Source organism: Octopus bimaculoides, chromosome 3 (genome assembly GCF_046866305.1).
Source record: "Octopus bimaculoides isolate indiv1 chromosome 3, ASM4686630v1, whole genome shotgun sequence".
Taxonomy (NCBI): domain Eukaryota; kingdom Metazoa; phylum Mollusca; class Cephalopoda; order Octopoda; family Octopodidae; genus Octopus; species Octopus bimaculoides.
This window is the reverse complement of record NC_142930.1, coordinates 31,989,670-32,014,309: the sequence shown is the minus strand read 5'-3', so window position 1 is coordinate 32,014,309 and position 24,640 is coordinate 31,989,670. Positions and strand designations below refer to the sequence as shown.

At 33.8% G+C, this 24,640-nt stretch overlaps 2 protein-coding genes across 4 annotated transcripts in view; one reads left to right on the top strand and one right to left on the bottom strand.

Annotated features, from left to right (window-relative positions):
• The window catches only part of LOC106872359 (muscle calcium channel subunit alpha-1-like), a 437,934-nt gene that overhangs the window by 46,155 nt on the left and 367,139 nt on the right, over positions 1-24,640 (top strand). For both annotated transcript variants that reach the window (XM_089348768.1, XM_089348769.1), the window contains exon 2: positions 2,200-2,603. In XM_089348768.1, coding sequence (XP_089204894.1) covers positions 2,200-2,603 — 404 coding nt within the window. The remainder of the gene's footprint in view (positions 1-2,199; positions 2,604-24,640) is intronic.
• LOC106872361 (uncharacterized) overlaps positions 9,487-24,640 on the bottom strand; it is a 21,521-nt gene continuing 6,367 nt past the window's right edge. The window contains exons 2-3 of one of the 2 annotated variants that reach the window (XR_016241004.1): positions 12,604-12,711; positions 9,487-12,279 (exon numbers count right to left, since the gene is read on the bottom strand). Coding sequence is in view for 1 of the 2 variants with exons in the window: in XM_089348767.1 (XP_089204893.1) it covers positions 12,702-12,711 (10 nt within the window). In the remaining variant the exon portion in view is untranslated. Of the gene's footprint in view, positions 12,712-24,640 lie in introns of both variants that reach the window. The other variant, XM_089348767.1, reaches the window with a different exon arrangement.

Genomic DNA, 24,640 nt, shown 5'->3' with positions numbered 1-24,640 from the left:
CGTTTATCTCCAGTTAGTTGTTGTGGGTTACACAGGCTCAGCATGAACTTCCAGCCAGCAATGAGATTTAATGTCTCTTTGGATAAATTTGGTGGGATTCTGACTGTAATGTGGACAACATTCATGAAGCAGAAATCCCCATTTTAAAGCTACATAGTATTTAACTACTTTTAAAAAATATTAATATGTCCGGTGTGATTCAGATAGAATTTATGAACGATGACTTAGTCCAACATCTTGTAGAACTGCCTAGTTACAAGGTGGTATAACTTGATTTTCTTTGTATTTCTCTCTGACAGGAAATATACATTTGAAAATACCAAGTATTGGCAGATTTTTAGTGATATTTGGAATAAAACTTGCCAAGATGCAGTTGAGTTCATGAGATAATTGACAGCTGTGGAAGTAACCTGAAATATATAAAATGCTTATATGTATCTTTCTTTTTCCGTGTTTGTAAACCAATTGAAACAATTTTTGTCAAGCATTTTTTATCAAGCAAAGTTTTTTTTTTTTCTTCTTAATATTAACTTGAAGTAAATAATATGCAAATGCTGTAAAATGCTGGCAATCTCTTGGCAAGCTAAATCTGTGAAATAGTTTTGATTCCCAGATGAACCATTTCAGTTTGTTTATATCTCACGTCTGTGATATGCAGCTGTTTATATCTCATGTCTGCAAATTTTCAATAACTTAAAGAAGAATATGCACTGCAAGGCTGAATTAAGACACATACCAAACCTCCTTCAATGACCAAATAGAGTGATAACACACTTAATATTTAAGACTAAATAATGTAATTATTTTTACAGGTTTGAGAATTAGATAAAGATTTTCTTGTATTTAATCATGTGTACAAAACTTTGACACTTTCCCACTATTATGGAAAAGTAGCACTGATTAAATCATTCTTACTATGACAAAAATCAAGGAAAAGTTGAAATTTTGATATATAAAGAAAATGTGTTAATTCCTAAAATGGTTAAGTGTGATTTGAGGGAGGATTTGCTGCTTTTTCTAGCAGGTCAGGCAATCATGTGGTGGTCCACTCAGTGGTTTGGATTCAGTATATCTCTCCACTAAGTAAAGACATAGTATACCTGGAGCAATGGATCAGTGGATTATATCTAGTTTTTTTTACTGACTCTCTAAGTACCAAGAATTTGCTCTTCATAGAAATGGAGATCTTTTTGAAGATCTACAACTCTCCAATCTGTGGTTTCATGATTCTATCACGCCAATGCAATTTCACAGGTCAAAATTTGTGCTATGAGTGAAGCCAAGCCAATCTAATTTTGACATCCCAGGTAGTATAGAATTTTAATGATATCAATTTACCTCTAAACTTAAAGCATTGTTTACAACAGGAACAACATACTAAGAATTTAGACATTAAGATTCATCATTATTGCTTTAACATCTGCTTTTCCATGATTGCATGGGTCAGATGGAATTTGTTTACACAGATTTTCTGCAGCTGAATGCCCTCCCTGTTTCCAACCCTCACCTTTCTCCAAATATGATATTTCCCCATGGTCAGACATGTTTTCATGAAAGACTGAAAACAAAAATATGCTGTTAATTTGCTGGCGATATTTATTTACAACTATCACATGATATCAAGACAAGAACACACACACACACACACACACACACACAGTGAGCTTCAGGCTTCCAAATTCATTCACAAGGCTTTGGTCATCACAGGGGTATAATAGAAAACAGTAGTTCAAGGTGTTTCACAGTGGGACTGAACCCCAAACCATTCAGTTGCGAAACAACTTTGGCTGCATGTCCAAGGCTATTGTTTTATATTTTTCACTTGGTGAACAATAGAAAGATACACTTTTTAAAAAATATGTTTATATACATAAATACTAAGATGAAGTCATATTTTTTATTTTCATTTTTCAGGGTTCAAAATTGAATTTATGAATATATAACTTAGCTTTTCAGACAAAATAAAAAAGCAAAAAAGACAAAAAAAAGAAAATTTAAATGCTGGTGGAGATTTGGCTTCACTGGCAAATTTATATGCAGTAAGGTTTCCTACTTATCATGTAGCAGTTTGAACACTTAACCAATGCTTATGCTAGAAACACTTTGAATTGAATTGATTTTAACTTTCTTTTTTACATTATTTGCTAAAATTGATTATCTCATCTATTCTAATATTCGTTTTGCTTTTTTTTTTTTCAGGGGCAGCACATAATGAGAAGGATACAGCAGCCTGTAGCAGCAGCAGTAGTTTTGCTACCAGTAACACACTTTCTAGGCCCCCACGGGGGATACTCAGCCAAGATCGGACGGCAGTGGGAGAACAGTCATTGTCACAGTCGTTGCAAAACTTTAGTCAACTTCAATCACAAGAACAGGGGGCTACTAGTTCCACTACTGGCCCTGAAGCCGGGACCGATCCTGCCAAACCCCTCAGTTCTGCCTGGGCTACAGCGCTGGCTGCCACCACGGTAACCAACATGACCCGGAAACGGGTCAACATCCGGAAGCAGGCTCAGCAGAACATTCGGCCAGCACGGTCGATGTTCTGTCTGACCCTAAAAAACCCACTCCGGAAAGTCTGTATACGGATTGTAGAATGGAAATATCCTTTCTTAATGTTGAAATCAACATGTGTGTGTGTATGTGTGTGTGTGTGTTATTGGGAAATTTGTTTAGAAATGTGGGATAAATTTAAATGTTACCTTATATTTTTTCATCTTAAATATTTTATTTTTTGAATATGAGAGTATTATACATGTTTTCCTTTTTATTTTAATTTTAAATTATATGGATTAATTTTAACGATACAGATTAAGTTGATTTTGGGGGGAACATTTTTTGTTGATGGTTTCTTCAGTTTTTTTTTTTTGTCTTTAGAATACAACATACTAATTTTTGTTCCCAGTATTTTTTGTACATTGCATGATTTTTTTGAGGGTTAGATTTGGTTGTCTGGGTTGGGAGTGAAAGCCATCACTATTCATTTTTGCTGGAAACACCTTTGCATTATTGGAGTTTACAAAGTGCACTAAACAGCAAGATGGAGTCTAGCAAGAAAGGGTGATGTATACATTTTCTTCATTTCACTCTCTTACATTTATATTGCATTATCATAATACTCATAATTTTTTGAGATATTCAATATCCCATGATTTTCATGATCTAAACATAAAGTAAAAAAACAAGAAAGTTTTTTTTTGTATATTTAAAAGAAAAATAAAAAATAAAAAAAGAGAAGAAAATATTTGAATCAATTTCTCCATTTCATTTGAAACATCTTTATTTCTATGAATTTATTTTTCTGTTGATTTCTGTTGGTGATAGTTCTATTTGAGTAATATTTAACTATATTTGTAACTGAATTCTATCTATTTTCCAATTATGTTTAACCAAGTTTTAAAGCTTTATAAATTTTATTTGTAAACCTGATGGAATTAGAAATGATATTTTGAATCTCCTTATGAGCTACCTGCCACCAGTCATGGAGTTCATCTCTCCTTTGTTAGTTTTTTTAAAATTTCATATATTTATATATTCTAGCATGTAATGAAAATCATTAAAGATAGAATTAGAGTTGGTATTTTGTTTAGTTGCTTGTCCTTCTCAGTGTAGCCTGTTAAATTTCATTCATAACTTTCTACTATCATGGCGACTACACATTCTCTACATCATAAATTTGAAGTCAATATATTAAAGTTCTACTAGCAAACATTCATGGCTGGAGACACTGCATCAAAAGCAGTGGTTAACCTTGAAACTTAAAACATTTGTCCAGATTTTGTGATTATTATATATGTTAAACATAACAATTTTCAACATTTGTTATTACACATATAATAATGTCAATGACTCATGTTTTCTCTTTACATATAAAAACTCTTAATTTTTTTAACACTAATTTTAATGGTCTCATCTTGCTGTCAGGATTAAAAGACGTCAATTTAATAGTTTGAATTAACTCTTCACCCTTCTATTTAGATAAAAATTTCAAATACTTTATCATATCAAGTGATCACAAATCCTGTGAAAATTTATCAGTGAATTTTTTGAAGATAATACTTCGCAGAACATTTAGAAAAGTGATCAACATGTAACTAGAGACAAACTTGAAGGCTATTTTCACTAGCTATTACTAAAAGGTAGGCATATATGACATCCTGTCAACAAATATAATTCCTACTACTTAAGTATCAGTGAATGAATGAAAAGCTGAATTGATATTTTGGTGACTTGAAGTTATAATTCTGGTGCACCAAACTAGGATTTTTTAAATAATCAAGTCTGGTGCTCTTGCTGCCAAATTCTCACTTCTAAAATGAATTCATAAGCACACATATAGCATCCAAATGTACATCTTTTCTCCTCTGATGATATTGTGCTCATGTCCCATAAATGTTAATTTAATGTTTATTAAGTATTAAATGGCTGTAAGTGAAGACGACCAATTTGCCGTTAATAATAAACAATTATTAACTTCCTAATCTCTATTTTCTCTTCTTCTTATATGTAGGTATAAGAAAAGAAAAAAAATGGAGAAATCAATAGATAGGCATCAATTTATTAACACAACTCCAATTTCAAATAACATCAATTTCTTATAACCTACAATTGTTTCCACGTTCAGATAATTTCTAATTATAAATAAATGATTAAATTAAATATGTATTTTGAATATAGTTAATTGAACACTTTGTCAGGATTAGAAACTGACTTCAAAAGGAATCACATTTTGATAGATTAAGTGATCATTGGTAGACTCAGAATTAAATTCAGATATTTGAATTTAATATCTGAATTTAATACTGAGTCTACCAATGATCACTTGGTTTCTAACCCTGACAAATTGTTCAGTTAACTGTATCCAAAATACATATTTGATTTAATTATTTATTTGTAATTTAAAATTAAGTGAATGTGGAAACGATTGTAGGTTATGAGAAACTGATGTTATTCGAAACTGGAGTTGTCTTAATAAATTGATGTCTATCTGTCGATTTCTCCATTTTCTTTTCTTATACAGAGATAAGATACCCATTTGTATGTATCAATGAGAAGCTAACAGCTTTTTAATACTTCACTTATAGACTGGATAAAACTGGGAACTTAGATGCTAGTATCCATTTAAGAGGTATATATCATCACAATAATATATATATATATATATATACGTGTGTGTGTGTGTGTGTGTATGTATGTATATATATGTATATATATAAGTGTGTATGTATATATATGTATGTATGTATATGTATATATGTATATATATATGTATATATGTATATATATATTTATATATGTATATATATATATATATATATATATATTATATATGTATATATGTATTGTATATATATATATATATATATATATATATATATATATATATATTGTATATATAGGCTCGAAGCATTAAAGACTTTCTCAATTCCCAAGCATTATACTAATCTATTTGTTTTCAACACCACTTGTCTTCGTCTGTTGTTTTTTTTTTTGTGAATTCTCTCTCTCTATATATATATATGGACGATTTGACTGAGGACTGGCGAACCAGATGGCTACATCAGACTCCAATCTGATTTGGCAGAGTTTCTATAGCTGGATGCCCTTCCTAGCGCCAACCACTCCGAGAGTGTAGTGGATGCTTTTACGTGCCACCAGCATGAAGGCCAATCAGGCAGTATTGGCAGCGGCTATGCTCAAAATGGTGTATTTTACATGCCACCTGCACAGGAACCAGTCCAGCAGCACTGACAACGACGTCGCTTGAATGTTTTATCACATGCCACCGGCACAAGTGCCAGCAAGGCGACACTGGTAACGATCACACTCAAATGGTGCTATTTACGTGCCTCTGGCATGGAAGCCAGACAGCTGTTCTGGGAATGATCACACTCGTACGGTAATCTTAGCGCTCTACTGGTACAGGTGCCATCATGATTTCGATTTCACTTGCCCCAACAGGTCATCGCAAGCCGAGTTTAGTGTCCAATGAAGGAGAGGTTGACATGGGTGCCAGTGATTGAATTTGGTTTGATTTTGATTTCACTTGCCTCAACAGGTCTTCGCAAGCGGAGTTTAGTGTCCAATGAAGGAATGGTATGCATAAGTGCGCTGGTTACACCCCTGGCAGAGGCCTCGGATTATGGTCTCACTTGGTTTGCTGGGTCTTATCACGCACTGCATATTTCCAAAGGACTCGGTCAGAAGTCATTGCCTCGGTGAGGCCTAATGTTCGAAGGTCGTGCTTCACCACCTCATCCCAGGTCTATGTTTGTATCTGTGTGTTTGTGCCTTTTGTGTTTGTGCCTTTTGTGTTTGTGCCTTTTGTGTTTGTCTCCCCCACCACCATCACCACTGCTCATGTCGAGCCGTATAGCCCATACCTGCATGGAAAGCATAATGATCGTATATCTGTTACATATGTGGAAAATCTTTGTGTGTTTGTTTGTGGTGTTGTTAGCTAACTTTTCCAACATCGTTATATTGATTTTGATGAAACTTGACACGTGAGTAGCACTAATGTCTGGAAACATTTTAACATAGTTTGATTGGGACCTTTATATACCACATATAACTAATTTTTTTTAAACACCCAAGGGAAATAACCTATAGCATCTGTACGATATTTTTTTTAAACATTCAAGAGAAATAACCCATTTCATTGTTTATGTTCGATTACTTTGAATATTGATTTTTTTGTGTGTCCTATTTCTAATTTTTACAGACAATATCACTTTTATACTTTATTTGACATGTGAGTAGAACTCATGTCTGGAAACCTTGTGACATACTTAGATTGTTGAAAAATTCGATAGTAGGCCCCTTCCAATGGATCCTTCTATCTAATACATATTACTAATATTTTATTTAAACAACCCAAGGGAAATAACCCATACAACCTGCAGATTTTAATGAAGTGATCAATATTTGATTCTCACAATCAACCGACCTAATTCTGCACTTCACTACTCACAGTTTTGAACTGCTAAACATTATTATTGCACTTCCTTAATTTGAATCTTAAACATTAAAGACTTCATTCATACATTTCTATACATACATACTTTTTTGAATGCCCATTACTCTGATAATTCAGCATTTACACTTTTTCCATGACAGTATATAGATTTTTTATTCTACAATGTATTTGTAGTGGCTTCATGCAGGCATAATGTGGATTTGATACTTGATTGCCAAATTTCACTTAACAATTTAACAGCACTTTTCTCATGGTAACACAATAGTTTTTCTGTGAATGACAGCAGTTATACATTTCCCAGATGCCTTCGCTAAGCAGAATAAAGCCATAACCTCCGAAAACCTCTCTTGCTAACTACCAACAATCTCTCCCTCCTCAAGCTGACAGTTTTTTTGTACATTTTTGTGACGGAAAATACACCTTTTGTAGTAGTTATAACGAAATTGCTTTCTTATATCAGAGTAATAAGGCGTTTCAATAGAACATCTTTACCCTCAGGAATTATCGGGTGCACCAGCTAGTATATATATATATATATATATATATATATGTATATATATGTATATATATATATATATATATATATATGTGTGTGTGTGTGTGTGTATAAAACTGTTAAGAGTAGATATTAGACCTTGATCTTAGCCATAAGACTGAGAAGCAATATATATATATATATAGAAGGGGGTACCCAAAAGAAACTTGAATTTTGCAATATTATTTTATTCATGTAGTTTTACATGTTTACACTTTTATCGCCTGCAAAGTATTCTCCATTTGAAGCAATGCATCAATCCAGGTGCATTTTCCACGATTCGAAGCAGAAGAGAGAGCAGATCATGTCGTTCGCGAGAAGAGACTCAATAGATTGCAGTGTGGTAGCTGCTCTACTAAGCACGTCACTCCAAACGGCAAGTTGAGTCCTATGCAAGCGATCCTTTTCATCTCGATCTCTTTAAACAAGTTGGGCGGGATTTCGACAATGACAACAGCAGGACCACTGCCCCAAAATGGCAATTCTGTCGGCGATGCTGCCACTTGCCACGCGAACATGATGGGTGGTCGGCAAACGCTGAGCTAAGGCATGCGCCTTGAGATCGAGATGCTTTTGGAAAACAACTCGGGTCTGGCTACAGTTCCGCCTGAGAGGCGTTCAGCGGTTGTCGCTCAGAGCCAGTCTGGCACTACTGCTCTATCGAGTGAGCGCGCAAACCATTGCTCTGATCCCGCAATTCCTCTTGTACTGGACAGGATAACCATAGCTGAGGTGAAAGGTCTGGGTCATCTTCCAGACCTTTTCTCCAGTTCCTGACACACATCCAGTCATGACTGCTTTTGATCTTCCCTGAGCAATCGAGGTGCAAATTTTGCTGCAACTCTTTTCATTCACAATTCCTTGCTTAAAATTCATTGGCAGGAGCTCTGGTATGCATCAGTCATATCAAGAAGTTCATCAATGACAGTCCTCCAAGATCAGTTAATTTTCATGATTCCATCACATGCCAGGGAGAGAAACTAGAAGTAGTTGATAGCTTCCGCTACCTAGGTGACCAAGTCTGTAGTTGGGGTGGATGCTCAGAGAGTGTTACCACTAGAATAAGAATTGCCTGGGCAAAGTTCAGAAAGCTTCTACCCATACTGGTGACAAAGGGCCTCTTACTCAGAGTGAAAGGTAGATTGTATGATGCATGTGTGCGAACTGCCATGCTTCACAGCAGTGAAGCATGGGCCATGACTGCTGAAGACATGCGTAGGCTCGAAAGAAATGAAGCTAGCATGATCTGATGATTGTATAATGTCCGTGTGTACACATGACAGAGTGTAAGCACCTTGAGAGAAATGTTAGACATAAGAAGCATCAGATGTGGCATGCAAGAGAGGGACATTTGCGTTGGTATGGTCATGTACTACAGATGGACAAGGAGAGCTGTGTTAAGAAGTGCCACTCCCAAACAGTGGGAGGAATCCGGGGTAGAGGGAGACCCAGGAAGACATGGGATGAGGTAGTGAAGCACGACCTTTGAATGTTGGGCCTCACAGAGGCAATGACAAAAGACCAAGACCTCTGGAGGTATGCTGTGACTGAGAAGACCCGACAAATAAAGTGAGTTCACAGCTGTAACCTACACCAGTGTCATATAACCAGCCCAATCAAAAGTACCTTGGATCACAGGGTGATATGCCATGCTTGAGTCAAGTACATCAACATCAGTATTAAAATCAAATCAAATTGCAATTGACACGTAAAAGCACCTACTACACTCTCTGAGTGGTTGGCGTTAGGAAGGGCATCCAGCTGTAGAAACTCTGCCAAATTTAGATTGGAGCCTGGTGTTGCCATCCGGTTTCACCAGTCCTCAGTCAAGTCGTCCAACCCATGCTAGCATGGAAAGCGGACGTTAAACGATGATGATGATGATGATGATGATGATGTAAGCTAATGACGTTCATAAGATAACCATTTATTCCTTTGTCATCTCACTTTCTTATATATATATATATATATATATATATATATATATATATATACGTCATTAGCTTACAATTGTTTCTGCTATAAGATGTAGTGAACTCATATTTGAGTACCTGAATAACACCTTATAACTTCATTGGGGCCTTGAATATGAAGTGCAATTTATTTGGAAAAGAATTATATTTGTGCCTGTATAGTGAATGGCATCAAGAATGAGAAAATCAATACAAATGTATATAAGAAAAGTGTATGCCCAAAATGTGATAACATTTATTAGTGGAAATATATGTATATACATATATATATGTATGCATGCACTCTTAGGTACCTGCAGATACAGAAAGACACACATATGCAAAAACCTAACTTGAAGACACACACAGACATGCACACACACACATATGTATATGTATATATGTATGTATATATCTGTACATTTCAAAGAGCAATACCACTGCTCTCATCTTTATTAGGGATACTGCTGTTTATTGGTGATGGTTAGGCTTCCAAACTTAAAAAGAATAAATGTTTAATTCAGAAACACCATTCACATGCAAAACTATAGCTAGTGTTAACATAACTGATGCAATTCAAAAGATATTAAACAGTCAATGAGAAATGATTATGTGCTAAGTAAAAAAAAAAAAACTATTTTGTCAATGTTTATATAATTGTCATTTTATTGACATATATGGAAGACAACTCTATAAATTTTCCTTATTCTGGCCTTACCAGAAAATTTCATTTGAATCATAAAAAATAAGATTCAATTGCCTCTCAGAGAAAAGTACTTCAATCTTTAAGTTAGTAGAGCTGCTGAGCTGTGATGGTTAATTCTTGGAAACTGACTTCACTATCTAGTTTAGGTTCCTGCATATAGCTTTTCCAAAGTCATAAATATCAATTTTGTCTCTGACAGAGAAAGAGAGTGGAGAGTGAGACAGAAGGAGAAAGACACAAAGTGAGAGAGCAAATAAACTTTCAATATTTTCCCTTTCTGAACTAAGTTTTTTTAAAGATGCCCATTTCATATAAATTTCATGCACTCTATCAAAGACAAATTTTTAATTTTAATATATTTTAAAATAATTTTTCATATGAAAAATTTCTCATATTGAAGCATCCTGAAAGAATTGTCATGGATTTCACTTCCCTTCCTCACCTGGGATGGTATTTACAAAGTATGATTCTTGGCTTCATGCCATGTTGAACATTCCATGTGAAGAAACTTACCATTAATCACTTTCTGTGACTTGTGGGAAAGATTGTGAATTATTCTTGAATTAGTTGCTGTAATACCATTCTAATAAATTGCTCAAATTATTGCTCACCTGAACAACAGTTTCTTCTTAACCCTAATCTTAACTAATTTGCCATAAATTTGATATTTTCTTGTGACTGAATGTATTTCATTCAGTATTGTTGGTTCATCAATCACTGCATCTTTACTATTAATGATATTCCAGCTGTTGTTCCTATTGTAGTTTATTTAAAATACTTATATTCATTGATCTCTTTGAATGTAGTTAGGGCAGTGTCCAAAGGATGAACTATTGAAGGGAAAGTGTTTGGACCATTTAATAAAATTGATGGTAAAAGTGAATTTCTGTAGGTTATATAACTACAAATTCTGTATGTATTGCATTTCTCTGAGAAGTGTTTGTGTAGTAGGTGTAAAATGTTGAAGTTTATTTCCACTTAAGCAATTAAGTAAGTTATGAATAAATTTTAACATTGATACAAAAATATAATGTGAAAGCTTTTTAGATTTGTAACAGTTGCTTCTGAAAAACTTACTTTTTGTTTGTAATTCTAGAAATTGTGCATATCAGTAGCATTTTATAAACAGAACCTATCACAATCTATACTCAGATACATTTACATTCTGCAGGTAAGCTCTATGGTGTAGATTCACAATCCACATTTCATAAGACAACCTATATTTGATTCTCTATTGCAGCTATTTCATTTTGTTTATACTTGTTAGCTAGCAGCAGCAGCATCGTGATGACTGTTTTTGTATGTCAGTATGGGAGTAACCATTTTGAAGTATTGTTCATAACCGAACTTCCAGAGATCAAAACTAACTTCTATTTTTCCTGTGCCAATTTTGTTGCTCTTTTGCTGTTGGTACATTTTTATTGCACATGGCAATTTTCACCTGCAGAATTGTTTCTCCTGCATGAGTCTGTTGATGTCAGGTCATTTGCATCTTTTTATGAAAGTTAATGTTGCACATCCAACAGATTACACTTATATCTCTTCTTGTACCATCTGCATAAATCACTCATAACTCCTACATTGCCATTGGAAAGAAGACAAACTGTGAACTGCAGGAAATTATGGGAATAGAGCCAGAAATGGGATGAGAAGGTCAAGTCATGTGCTTAGAAAGGATGAAAGATTCTGGATGAGAGGAGTGATGGAAATGAATGTAGAAGGAGATAGGGAAAGAAAAGACTGAGTATGATATGGATAAAGGAATGTGTACAATGAAAATTTATAAACTGGATGGAAGCAGTAGAAGGGCATCTAATATTGGTTAGATTTTTTTTTAATCCTTTGTCAAAGAGAAGTAAAAGTAATAAGTGAGATAGAAGAAATAGATATGATACCAAATTTAAATCATTTGTTTACATTACATGCTTGACATTATAAAGCAATAAGTATCAGCAAGGAAACTAAAAGGCGATCACACTTAAATTTAAAAGATGGCCTCTGTGCTATTGGTTCCAGCAAATGAGACAGCCCTTTGTCATTCTTACCATCAAATATGCTGAGAGTCAGTGATTAGTCTGCTGGAAACTTGTAACCAATTGTTCAATAGCTGCAAAGTAAAATATGTATGTGTATTAATAACTCTGTGTGTGTGTGGGGGGGGGGTGTATGTGCTTGTATGTATTATACATACATACTTACACATGTCAGTATATGCAATTGCTTTTAGCCTAGAGAAGAGATAAGTATATATTTTACTTAAATCAATCATACTTGTGTTATCATTATTTATTTACTGAAGTATTCATTATTCCAGATCTAACCTGTTTTGCTAAAAATCCTCTATGGAAAATTAATTTAATTCTTTTTTAATCTTAAAAGCTAATTTATAAAAATACAATAAAAAAGATTCTACTATTTTCTATCTTCTTACCTATTTTATCAGATACATTTTTTTTCCTTTTTTACTTATATTCTTCATAAAAATTTCTTTAACATCTTTCCCATTTCTTTTCCCTCAGAATCCAATGTTCAATGAGAACTATAAAAAAAAGTACAAATTACAGAAAAAGAAAAAAATAGCTTCACAATAGTTACATATGATATGGCTGTGTCATAGAGAACTGTTAGTGAATACTAAATAACTTTTTCTATGAATAGAAAGCATTCAGTGTCTGTGCCTGTAAAGGTCTGAATGTAATCAATACTCATGTCTTGTTTTATTCTATTTCTTCGATTTTGATATAACCTGGTAACATTTAGTAAGGCCTAGGACATGCAATGACAGCAGTGATTAGAAGAACTGTGAATAGTCTAGACTGCAACTACATCCTTTGATGTACATTTCTTTTACAAGCTATCCATAAATAAATATTATATACAGGTAAAAAAAAAAAGAAAAGAAATAGTTGTCTTTATTTAGATTTCCTTAAACAATAAACTTCTTGATAACGAACACTAATGCATATTTTTTTTAAATCAATAACATGACTATCTGCATAATTTCAATGAATTATTCTAATGGAATAACTATAGCTTTCTATATAATGTTTTAAAATATTTTGTAATTTAAAAAAAAAATGATAGAACATTTTGTAACCTACAATTAAACAGTAAATATTTGCTTACATTTTATTATATATACACAATACAATTAGATATAAATATATTTACATAACAATTACAACACTAAAGCCATTTTGAAAGATATGGCTTTATTGATTACTCATTTTTCTTCCTTCTAACTTGAAAGTTTTATATGAGTTTAATAATTTATTATCATTATCATCTTTACGCAGGTTTCTTCAGATATTCTTCATATCAGGCTCTTTTCTTGCTTGACATTAGATAGTCACCTGCTTGTTCTTTCACAATTACAGTTGGAGAAAATTAATATATTCCTTCTTTTGACAGTTATTTGTGACTCTGTTTCACTAATGTCAAAAACATTAACTTGGTTTTTTGGGGAGCAAACATGAGAAATGGATAACATCAGCTGTTAATCTACGTTAAATAACTACTAAGAGTTTAGCTGTTTTCAAAATGTGTCATGAGTTACTTGCTAAATAGTTTTTAATTTAGAATTAGATGAAACTGAAGAAATCCGATAGAAATAATCTTAAATGTTTCCAAGGTAACCTGAAAAAGTTTATGCAAAAGATAGTGTTTAGAAAAGTCTGGAGGATTAATTTCAAGAAAGTGTTAGAACTACTAGTTTTGTTTCCATTTACATTCAGAATTGCTTGCATTGCAACTAAAACACTGTGCATTCATAGTATTGTGAGAGGGCAAAACTTGGATGAGACTCAAAGACTAAAAGCGAAGAACAAGTTAAGGTGTGTATGTGTGTGTGTGTAAACAAGCATTACTATGTGGTTAAGAAGTTTGCTTTGTCACCATATGGTTTTGAATTCAATCTCACTGCACATTACTTCAGTCAAGTGTCTTGTATGACAGCCCTGAGTTGAACAATACCTTGTGAATGAACTTCGTATACTGGAGCTGTAGAAAACCCATCGTGTGTGTGTGTGTGTGTGTGTGTCTGTGAGACAGAGAGCAACACATATATTGACATCCCTCAGCTACACTAAGTGAAATAGTGATATGTTTACCTACTTAAAAAAAGCATATCCCTGTTGAACCCATGCCAGCATGGAAAAATGGACGCTAAACAAACAAATGATACACATATATATATATGCAAGAGAGATGATTGCGCTGGTATGGACATGTAGCAAGAATGGATGAGGATAGCTGTGTGGAAAAGTGCCATTTGTCTATATCTTTGCTTATAGTTCCCGATGCACCAATTATTATAGGCACAGCCTTTACAGTTTTCATACTCCAAATTCTTCCTGTTTCAAATTATCATCATCATCATCATCACTATTATTTTACTTCTCAGAGCTCTTGGTCACACTTGCTCTGGTTGATTCTGTGAGAGTCGACAGCAACCTGTTATCAGAGGTCTCACAGGGTCTCTTTCTGCAAATTATAAGCTTTGGTACTTGGATTTTAACTTATTGTGGAAGACACTCAACACTCTGGTTCAGATGATTATTGTAAAAGCTTCCACCATAATGCTTCAAAAGATACTAGTCTATTAGTGAGAAAGGTAAATTTAAAAGTTGATTCCTATTTATTGTCTGTAATTGATATTTGTCACAGTCAGATATCAGTTAAAGTTGTCAAAATAGTTTCCCCCCTGTATGCAGAACAGTAGTTTGTTAGCAGAGACAGTTGCACAGTAGACTAAAGTTTTCTCCTCTCCTTGTCTTATACTTGTGGATCCTATACATAGTTAGCGTAGTTGGAAATTGGCTTACCAAATGCTTTGTAGGTTACTATAATTGTAATTTTATCCTGTCACCTAGTTCTGCTAGTCAGTGGTTTTAGAATGTTGTTTCTTTGATGAACCCAATCATTGTGTTTGTATTGTGTCATAGTTGTTGCATTATGTCTTTCATACACATTAGTCTTTTGAATATTCCAAAAGAAAGCAGAAGTAATAGATCTGGTATTACTAGATCTAATATGCTTTCTCTTTAAATGCATTTGTCTAAAACTGGGAAAAATTAAAGTTAATCTCTTAAAGATGAGATTAAAGTTTTGTATTTTCATATCTTTATGTCACTCACTGCCTCCAAAACATTTAAACAACCATAAATGTTAAGTCAACATGATGAACAAAAACAGGATGTGCCGTCCAGAAAGACTCTATATGATCATCTAACCTACTAGAAATAGCAACCAAATCTCAAATTTTATCCTACCATCAAAAAACAAAGTCTGCAGTGGTTAATTTAGTTTTATGTATACTATGTGTGAAAACATGCAAAAAGAAATGACTGGATGGTTATAGTTTGAATGTCTTTAATCATAAACCTGATTGATCAAAACTGGCCTGGAGCAAAACAAGAACATCAACAATAGAAGCCGGCCATTGCTTAAATTCAGTTTATGTAGTATTGAGAAAATCAGAAGCAAATTTCATCCTGTTTAATAAGTCCATTGTAGGTTACTTCTTTTTTGAAGGCTTGGTATTTATCCTTCAATGAGGTAAGCTGAGACAAAATCAAAAATGTCTTACTTAGATATGAAATATATACTGATGGTTTATTATAACTTTCAAGCCTAAAGTAGTATTTGAGACCTCTGCTGTAATCTAATGAAACGCTTGCCTATAATGTAGTGTCCTGCTGCTTTCAACTATGAAATGTACTATTGGAGGGTTACGTAGAAAAGAAATTTTAGCTACAATGCATGTTTGTTTTTGAAGTTTTAAAATTAGTTTTTCAATAAGAATAAAAAAATACATATCAATAAATTCACTGTGTTTAGAAATCGTCATCATCATTATCATTTAGCGTCCGTTGTCCATGCTGGCATGTGCCGGACAGTTTGACAGGGCTGGCAAGCTGCACCAAATTCCAGTCTGATTTGGCATGGTTTCTATGGCTGGATGCCCTTCCTAACTCCAACCACTCCAAGAGTGTAATGGGTATTTTACGTGCCACTGGCATGACACCAATATCTACCACAACTGCAATTTTACTTGGTTTGATGGATCTTCTTTCCAAGCATGACATAATACCAAAGGTCTCAGTCATTGACTTCATCGTCCAACCCATGCTAGCATGGAAAGCGGATGTTAAATGATGAAAATGATGATGACTTTGTAAAACTGTATCAGGTAATTTTCAGAAAGACTTTTAAATAAATAAGAGCGTATATGTGTGTGTGTGTGTGTGTGTGTGTGTGTGAGAGAGAGAGAGAGAGAGATCGTTTTTTGGCTGCCTAGTTTAAGAATAGAAACTGTAACTTGGATTTCACTCCAACATTTTTCCTTTGGTTAACATAGCACATAAGAATTTATGTGGTTCATGTGGTCAGCTGTCATTTTTCTATCTCACCTCTGTAGTTAAGTAGTTCTATATGTCTTATAGGTGGTCCCAGAGTAATATCCCTTTACTAACATATCCAAGTTTAAATTCCACCCACACTCATAACTAAATAAATAATATATTGTATTGAAACATCTTATTACTCTGATGTAAGAAAGCAATTTCGTTATATCTACCACAAAAGGTGTATTTTCCATCACACAAAAGTACTTAGCTGGAGGAGGAAGAGATTGTTGGAAGTTGGTGAGAAAGGTTATATAAATATATGAATGAAGTGTTTGAAGAAAGTGCAATAATAACGGTCACACTCACTGATGGTCACTCTCAGTAATTGCCTTTAGCTTATGGAGTTCTTGTTTTTATAACTATCGAAAAGCAGCCAGAAAGATAGACATATTGTTGAGAACAAATGATTTCATTGGAAGTCTGTTATCTCCATTCCAGCCAGTGGTGGCCTAGAAGAGGTCAGAAAGGTCAAATGGCAAAGACATTATTCTGCTTAGTGAAGGCATCTGGGAAATGTATAACTGCTGTCATTCACAGAAAAACTATTGTTTTACTGTGAGAAAAGCGCTGTTGAAGTGTTAAGTAAAATTTGGCAATCGAGGATCGAATCCATACTATGCCTGCATGAAGACTCTACAAATATGTTGTGGAATAAAAAATTTATCTACTGTCATGGAAAAAGTGTAACTGTAAAAATGCAGAATTATCGGAGTAATGGGCATTCAAAAAAGTATATATGAATGAAGTCTTTAAGGTTTAAGATTCAAATTAAGGAAGTGCAATAATAATGTTTAGAAGTTCAAAACTGTGAGTAGTGAAATGCAGAATTAAGTTGGCTGATCATGGGAATCAAATATTGATTGCTTCGCTAAAAACTGCAGGTGGTATGGGATATTTCCCTTGGGTTGTTTAAATAAAATATTAGTAATATGTAGTAGATAGAAGGATCCATTATAGGAGCCCTGTTATTGATTTTTTTCAACAGTCTAAGTATGTCACAAAGTTTCCAGACATGAGTTCTACTCACATGTCAAATAAAGTGATATCATCTGCAAAAATTAGAAATTGGACACACAAAAAATCAGTATTTAAAGTAACTGAACATAAACAATGAAATGGATTATTTCCCTTGAGTGTTTAAAAAAAATATTATGCAGGTGCTATGGGTTATTTTCCTTAGGTGTTTAAAAAAAGTTAGTTATATGAGGTAGATATAAAGGTCCCTTCCCGGGGCCGTATCATCGAGTTTTTCAACAATCTAAGTATGTCACAAGGTTTTCAGCCATGAGTTCTATTTATGTGTCAAGTTTCATCAAAATCAATAAAACGATGTTGGAGGAGTTAGCTAACAACACCACAAAAACACACCGATTTTCCACATATGTAGTAGATATATTTATTTATATATAGAGGTGAGAAAAATATAAGTTCAAGTAAAACAATTCAAACTTTTTGAGGAGTTCAAAAAGAAAATAATTTCTAATAAAGATTCATCATATTCAGAAATATCTTGCTAGAGAAAGCAATAAGAATATGAAAATAACAATTGAAAAAGTTTGTTATAGGTATAAAGATACCATAAACAATTATAAAAATGGAGAAAAGATGTTAAAAAATCAAAATTAGATTTAATAAGTATATACGAACGTTTCAAGGGCAATACAAATATGTAATAAAAAATTATAATAATAACAATTAAAATTAAAATTATGTATTGTCATTTTTGTTAGTGTGAAGAATTTAAGGAAAAAACATCCAAAAAAGTTATTACTAAAAATCAAGAAGGAAAACCAAATGGGGTAATAGTGAAAATTTAACAGGATATTTACAAATAAGTTGTAAAAGGGAAAATTAAGAGAAACGAAAAAGAGGGACACATCAATGTGTATGCAAGTCTATCATGCAAAAAATAGACTTGCATATACATTAACATGTCCGTCTTTTTCATTTCTCTTAATTTTCCATTTTACAACTTATATTCGGTTAAATTTTCACTATTACCTCATTTGTTTTTCCTTCTTGATTTTTAGTAATAACTTTTTTGGATGTTTTTTCCTTAAAAATCTTCACACTGACAAGAATGACAACATTCGTACATCATCATCATCATCATCGTTTAACGTCCGCTTTCCATGCTAGCATGGGTTGGACGATTTGACTGAGGACTGGTGCAACCGGATGGCTACACCAGGCTCCAATCTAATTTGGCAGAGTTTCTACAGCTGGATGCCCTTCCTAACGCCAACCACTCAGAGAGTGTAGTGGGTGCTTTTACGTGTCATTAAATCTAATTTTGATTTTTTAACATCTTTTCTCCATTTTTATAATTGTTTATGGTATCTTTATGCCTATAACAAACTTTGATAAAAAAAAAAGTCCTGTTTGTTGCATTGAAAGTGTTTTGAGAATGCTATGTAGTGGACATAAAAAAAGGGAAGAACCAAAAATATGAAAATTTTCTTCACTAAGTTTGTCGTTTTTATTCAAATTTCTTAACTCACTAAATCATATATGTCAATACTTATTTTATATTGTATTGAAGTATAGACTGAAGTTCATTTGCTCAGAGGCTTTGTACCATAATCTGATAGTAATGAAATTCATTCTAGTGATTTATAAAACTAAAACAAAATACATTTGGCAAATAATAGTCCAGTTCAAGTCTTACGAAGTGTACCAATGCTGGTACTAACAAATTACTCAGATATTCAGGTATCTAACAAAATGGAATTGAAAACTTATTAATTTTTCATGAGATTATTATATCTTTCAGAGAATTTCTTCTGATCAAACTTATGTATGTGAAGCATTTGGTCAAATCTTAATGTACCTGTAATAGTTTGACCAACCTGAAACCCATTGTAAATGGGTATTTTATGATTGGGGTTAAGAAGGTTTCTGGAACTATCTTGATGACTGACTGACACAGTCTTTTTCCTGAAGTATTTTTGTGATCTCTTCTATTGCCAGTGATCTATCCCATTGCCAAAGACATGTGTATAATATTAATCTCATCTTTATTCTGTTCATTTTTCTTGAAATGAACTATTATTTCATATTACATTGACTTTACTTTGGCTGGCATCATTCCAAGTAGATTTGAGATTTTTAGGCAAATTGTAGCCAAAAAGTGCTTTTATGAAGAAAGAAACAATGTGACTTTATTCTTTCTTTCATTTCCAGAGTGAAAAAAAAAAATTCTGTTTAACCATAAAGTATTATATTGTTTATTTGTCTGCTCTGTTCATGAAGGTATCTTATGACTAATTTTAGATTTTAATTTTGTATTCAATAAAATACTCTGTTCTTCCCAATACAGATGAACATTGTTTAACTATTTTCTATATCTCTTCTAAGAGACTTGATAGTTGATACAGGATCAGGAAGGAAAATGTATTTCACTGTTTTACTTTGTTAAGTTGTCATCAACAGATAGTATCTAGTTTTAAAATCGACATTAAAGTATATTTCATCTCGAAAGTGTTATATATACTAGCATATTACATGCACTTACAAACGCACACACTCACACACATGCTTTTTACCCCAGTTTTCTTGTGATATGAAAGTTATAACCAACCAAGTCAAGTGGGTCATGAACTTGTGCTCAAAGAAGTATAAATTTATGGCTATGGTATGTGGCACCACTAGTACTCTTTCATACTCTTGATAAAGTTGTTGAAGTAATTCAGCCTAGCTAGCTGTAAATAAGTATTACAGAGTTATACAACTAATTGTTGTTATTGGCAGTATGAGCATTGCATAACTGATGAATGTTTTGTTAACTTGCGATACTAGGCTTAAGATTTCTAATAGATTATCAGAAGCAGCAGCAGCAGCAGCAGCAACAACAGTAGCATTATAACCATTACCACCACCTCCACTTTCTTCTCCTCCATCTACTCCTCCACCACCATTGCTATTTTGACAAAAGTTTATCATTTTGTAATTGGTATATCAGAATATTAAGATAAATGAAGCCACCTCAAAATTTCTATCTAAAATAATTACATATTGGACCCTACTTACCACTAGAGTATGTTTGTGAATGTGCAGGTATGATTAAGAAATTTGCTTTGTCACCAAGTGGTTTTGGGTTTGATTCCACTGTGTTGTACAGTGAACAAATAAATATATTCTACCATAGCTTTAGGTTGACCATGGCTGTTTGAATAGAATTTGGTAGACACAGAAATTATGTGAAAGTTCATTGTGTATATATATACATGTGTATATCATTCAGCAATGCATATCGCTGAAAAATGTAAAGATCAGTTAGAAGCCAATAAGCCATTACTTTCAAATAAATTTCTTTGTGACAGTTGTTTCACCTGGTTTTCTCAGACAGTCACTTGTCCCTCTTTCCATTATAAATGCAAAGAACCAATAATTAGCCTATTGGAAACATGTAACTAAAAATGGAGTTGTTCACAAAATATGATATGAAATAAATAAGTAAATTAAATAAGTCTGCCATTGTTTAAGTAACCACTAGACTAAATATGAGATGTGTACACAGCTTATAATTAAGCTTACATATATCACTTCTTCAAGACACCCATAAGTCTTTGGATGTATATATATACATAATGTATGTACGTGTGTGTGTGTGTATTCTTTTATTTTTCTTTTATTCTTTTACTTGTTTCAGTCATTTGACTGCAGCCATGCTGGAGCACTGCCTTGAAGTTGAATAAATCAACTCCAGGACTTAATTTTTTAAATCCTAGTACTAATTCTATTGGTCTCTTTTGCCGAACCACTAACTTTTGGGTTGTCAAGCAGTGATAGAGGACAAACACAGACATAAAGACACATACACATAGATATATAAAGAAGCCCATTGTATATATATATATATGTGTATACAACGGGCTTCTTTCAGTTTCCGTTTACCAAATCCACTCACAAGGCTTTGGTTGGCCCAAGGCTATAATAGAAAACACTAGCCCAAGGTGTCATGCAGTAGGGTTCAACCTGGAACCATGTGGTTGGGAAGCAAGTTTCTTACTACACAGCCATGCTTGCACCTTATATAGCCCATAAAACAGCCTACCCCACTATAATATTAACTGCTCTATATCTTAGAGTATGCTTCTCCTCCAGATTTATGTATTTCTACAAACGATATATATATGATCTTAAGATTGTGGTTTCAATTCCTGGACTGGGTGATGCATTCTGTTCTTGAGCAAAACACACTTCATTTCACATTTCTCCCGTCCACTCAGCTGGAAAAATGAATAATCTTGCAATAGACTGGCATCCTGTCCAGGTGGGGAATATATACACCACAGAATCTGAGAAACCAGCTTCATAAGCCTATGACTCAGTAAAGACCTTATATGTGTGTGTGTGTGTGTGTGTGTGCGTGCACACACACACACACACATATATATTTACATTCATTCATGCACATATATATATATCATCATCATCATCATTTAATGTCCATGTTCCATTTTAGAGATGGATGGTTTGACTGGATTCAATATGGCCAAGGTCTATGTTGTGCTTCAATGTCTGTTTTGGTATGATTTCTATGTCTGGATACCCTTCCTAATGCCAACCACTTTTCAATAGGACTGGATGCTTTTCTGTATCAACTGCACTACTGAGGTTACCATGCAGCTCACAGAATTACAAACCTTGGTGAATAGAGGTCAGCTTTATGCTAGTGGACAAGAGAATAGAATTATGAGAAGGTGGGTGGGGCAGTACAGATTCATGTAGAGGATCTGCATGGCTATTCACATCTAGTAGGGGAAGAAGTGGGGTTTTTTTTCAGTTTTGGCCTACCAAATCCACTCACAAGGCTTTGGTTGGCATAGAGCTATAGAAGAAGACACTTGTCCAAGGTGCAATATGGCTGGATTGAACCTGAAACTATGTGATTTGTTGATGACAAAACTTAATGTACCATCCTCCACATCATCATCATCATCATTTAACATCTATTTTTCATGATGGCATGGGTTGGATGGTTTGACTGAAAACTGGTAAGCTGGGGATCTGTGTCAGGTTCCAGTCTGATTTGGCATGGTTTCTACAGCTGGATGCCCATTCTAATTCCAATCACTCCAAGAATCCAGTGGGTGTTTTTTACATGCCACTGGCATATAAAAAGAATGTGTTTTGTTTATACGCTGAATTTGCTGTGGGATAGCATAATGAGAATGTTCCCTACATAGCGCTGAATGTTGAAGAACATCTGAATGTCACATACCAGGTGGGACAACTCGCCTTGGAATCTGCAAGAATGGCAGATATTGACATTTTGTCATTATTGTCACTTATCAATACCATGTACTTGGATCATCTTGAAACAAGATCTCTGGTCTATTTGCATGTGAGTCATAGACCAAAGATTCAAAGATGAGTAGTACTTTTATTTCAAAAGGCCAGCCTTGTTACATTCTGTCATGCTGAATCTATGTTTGTGGAGTACTCAGTCACTTGCATGTCAATTTCACAAGCAGGCTGTTCTGTTGATCAGATCAACTGGAATCCTCATTGTCACGACCAATGGAATGCCAGTATGTACATATGTGTGTGTGTGTAATTCATATATCTTTAATATGTTGTTCAGTTTTTAAGCAGGTGAAAATATTTCATTCAAATAATTTCTTTGTTTAAAAAAATTAAATAGGATGTTAGCTGCAATTTGTAATGTTCTTGCATATTTAAATATTTAAATATTTCAAATAGCAGCATTGCAGAGAGTAAATGTGAAATTACTTTAAAAGCTGACACGTGAATGGAAGAAAAATTTCAAAAAAGAACCAAAGATAACAGAGAATTAGGCATTAAGAACCAGCATTTTACAATTCTTAACTGGAAATTAGAAAACTAAATTTGTCAAAATTGCAATATAGTTACCTGAACAGACATATATATTCATGTTCTAAAATGCAGTACAACATGCTGAGATGAAGCTAGAATTTTAAACTAATTACAAATCAATGTACAATGTCTTTTGAAAGGAAACAATCTGGTAATGCTGCTAAAACTAAAGCTGTGAAAAAAAAACTCTTGACAGATCTCAAGAGAAATGTACACTTCATTTGATTTGCACATTTGAAGGGCATCTGAATATAAAATAATGTTTTAATAATATATTCATCTAATACATGCTGACATGGAAAAACACATACAAATAAATGAAAAACGAATTATTATATGTATAATTTGCTTGCTTTATGTCCAGTTTCCCATGCTTACATGAGTTGGATGAATGCATTATTTGAAGCAGTTTTAGAAGCAGTTGCCCTTCCTGACACAGACCTTATCTGTTTTTCCAGTAATGGATCTCTTCCACGTGGCTTCAAAGTCAAGAAGTACTAAGATGATTTGTTGACAGTTGAAAGTGATCACACTACACTTTCATACAAGCAATATAAGTAAACAAACCCAAAGACTTACATGCATGGATACACATATACATATACATATGTAGTTTCTGTCTATCACATGGTTTTAACCATAACATCCATGCCAGCACCTAACTATGTGTGTGTGTGTGTGTGTGTGTGTATCATGATAATTATCATTATCATTTTGTGTTTTGCTTTTTATACTGGCACGAGAAGAACAGTTTAACAGCAACCACTGGGTTGGAGGATCATATCTTCCTATATTGTCTCATCTTTGGCATGGTTTTTGAAGCTGGATGCCCTTCCTAATACCAACCACTTTCCAAAGTAAACTGGGAACATTTCTATTGCACTAATGCAATAGAAGTTTGCCTTGCCAATACAATGACTAAGAAGCCCTCTCAAACCCTGCATTGTCACTGTTTGGATCAATTACCAGAGTATAGTGGGTGTTTTTTTTTGTTTTTGTTTTGGCACAAGCGCTACTGGATTCACCTTATAGCTTGCAAAGCAAAAGTGAGCACCCCATGCTGGAAAGGAACTAATTTATAGTGGTAGGATGGTAACGTAGAGAATAAGAAAAGGAAAAGTGTTGGGATGTGACTAGAAAAGAAGGACAGAAATGTAAAATTAAGGTTATTATGAAGGAGAGGGGGAAAGAGAACAATATGATAATGGTGTAAGTTGA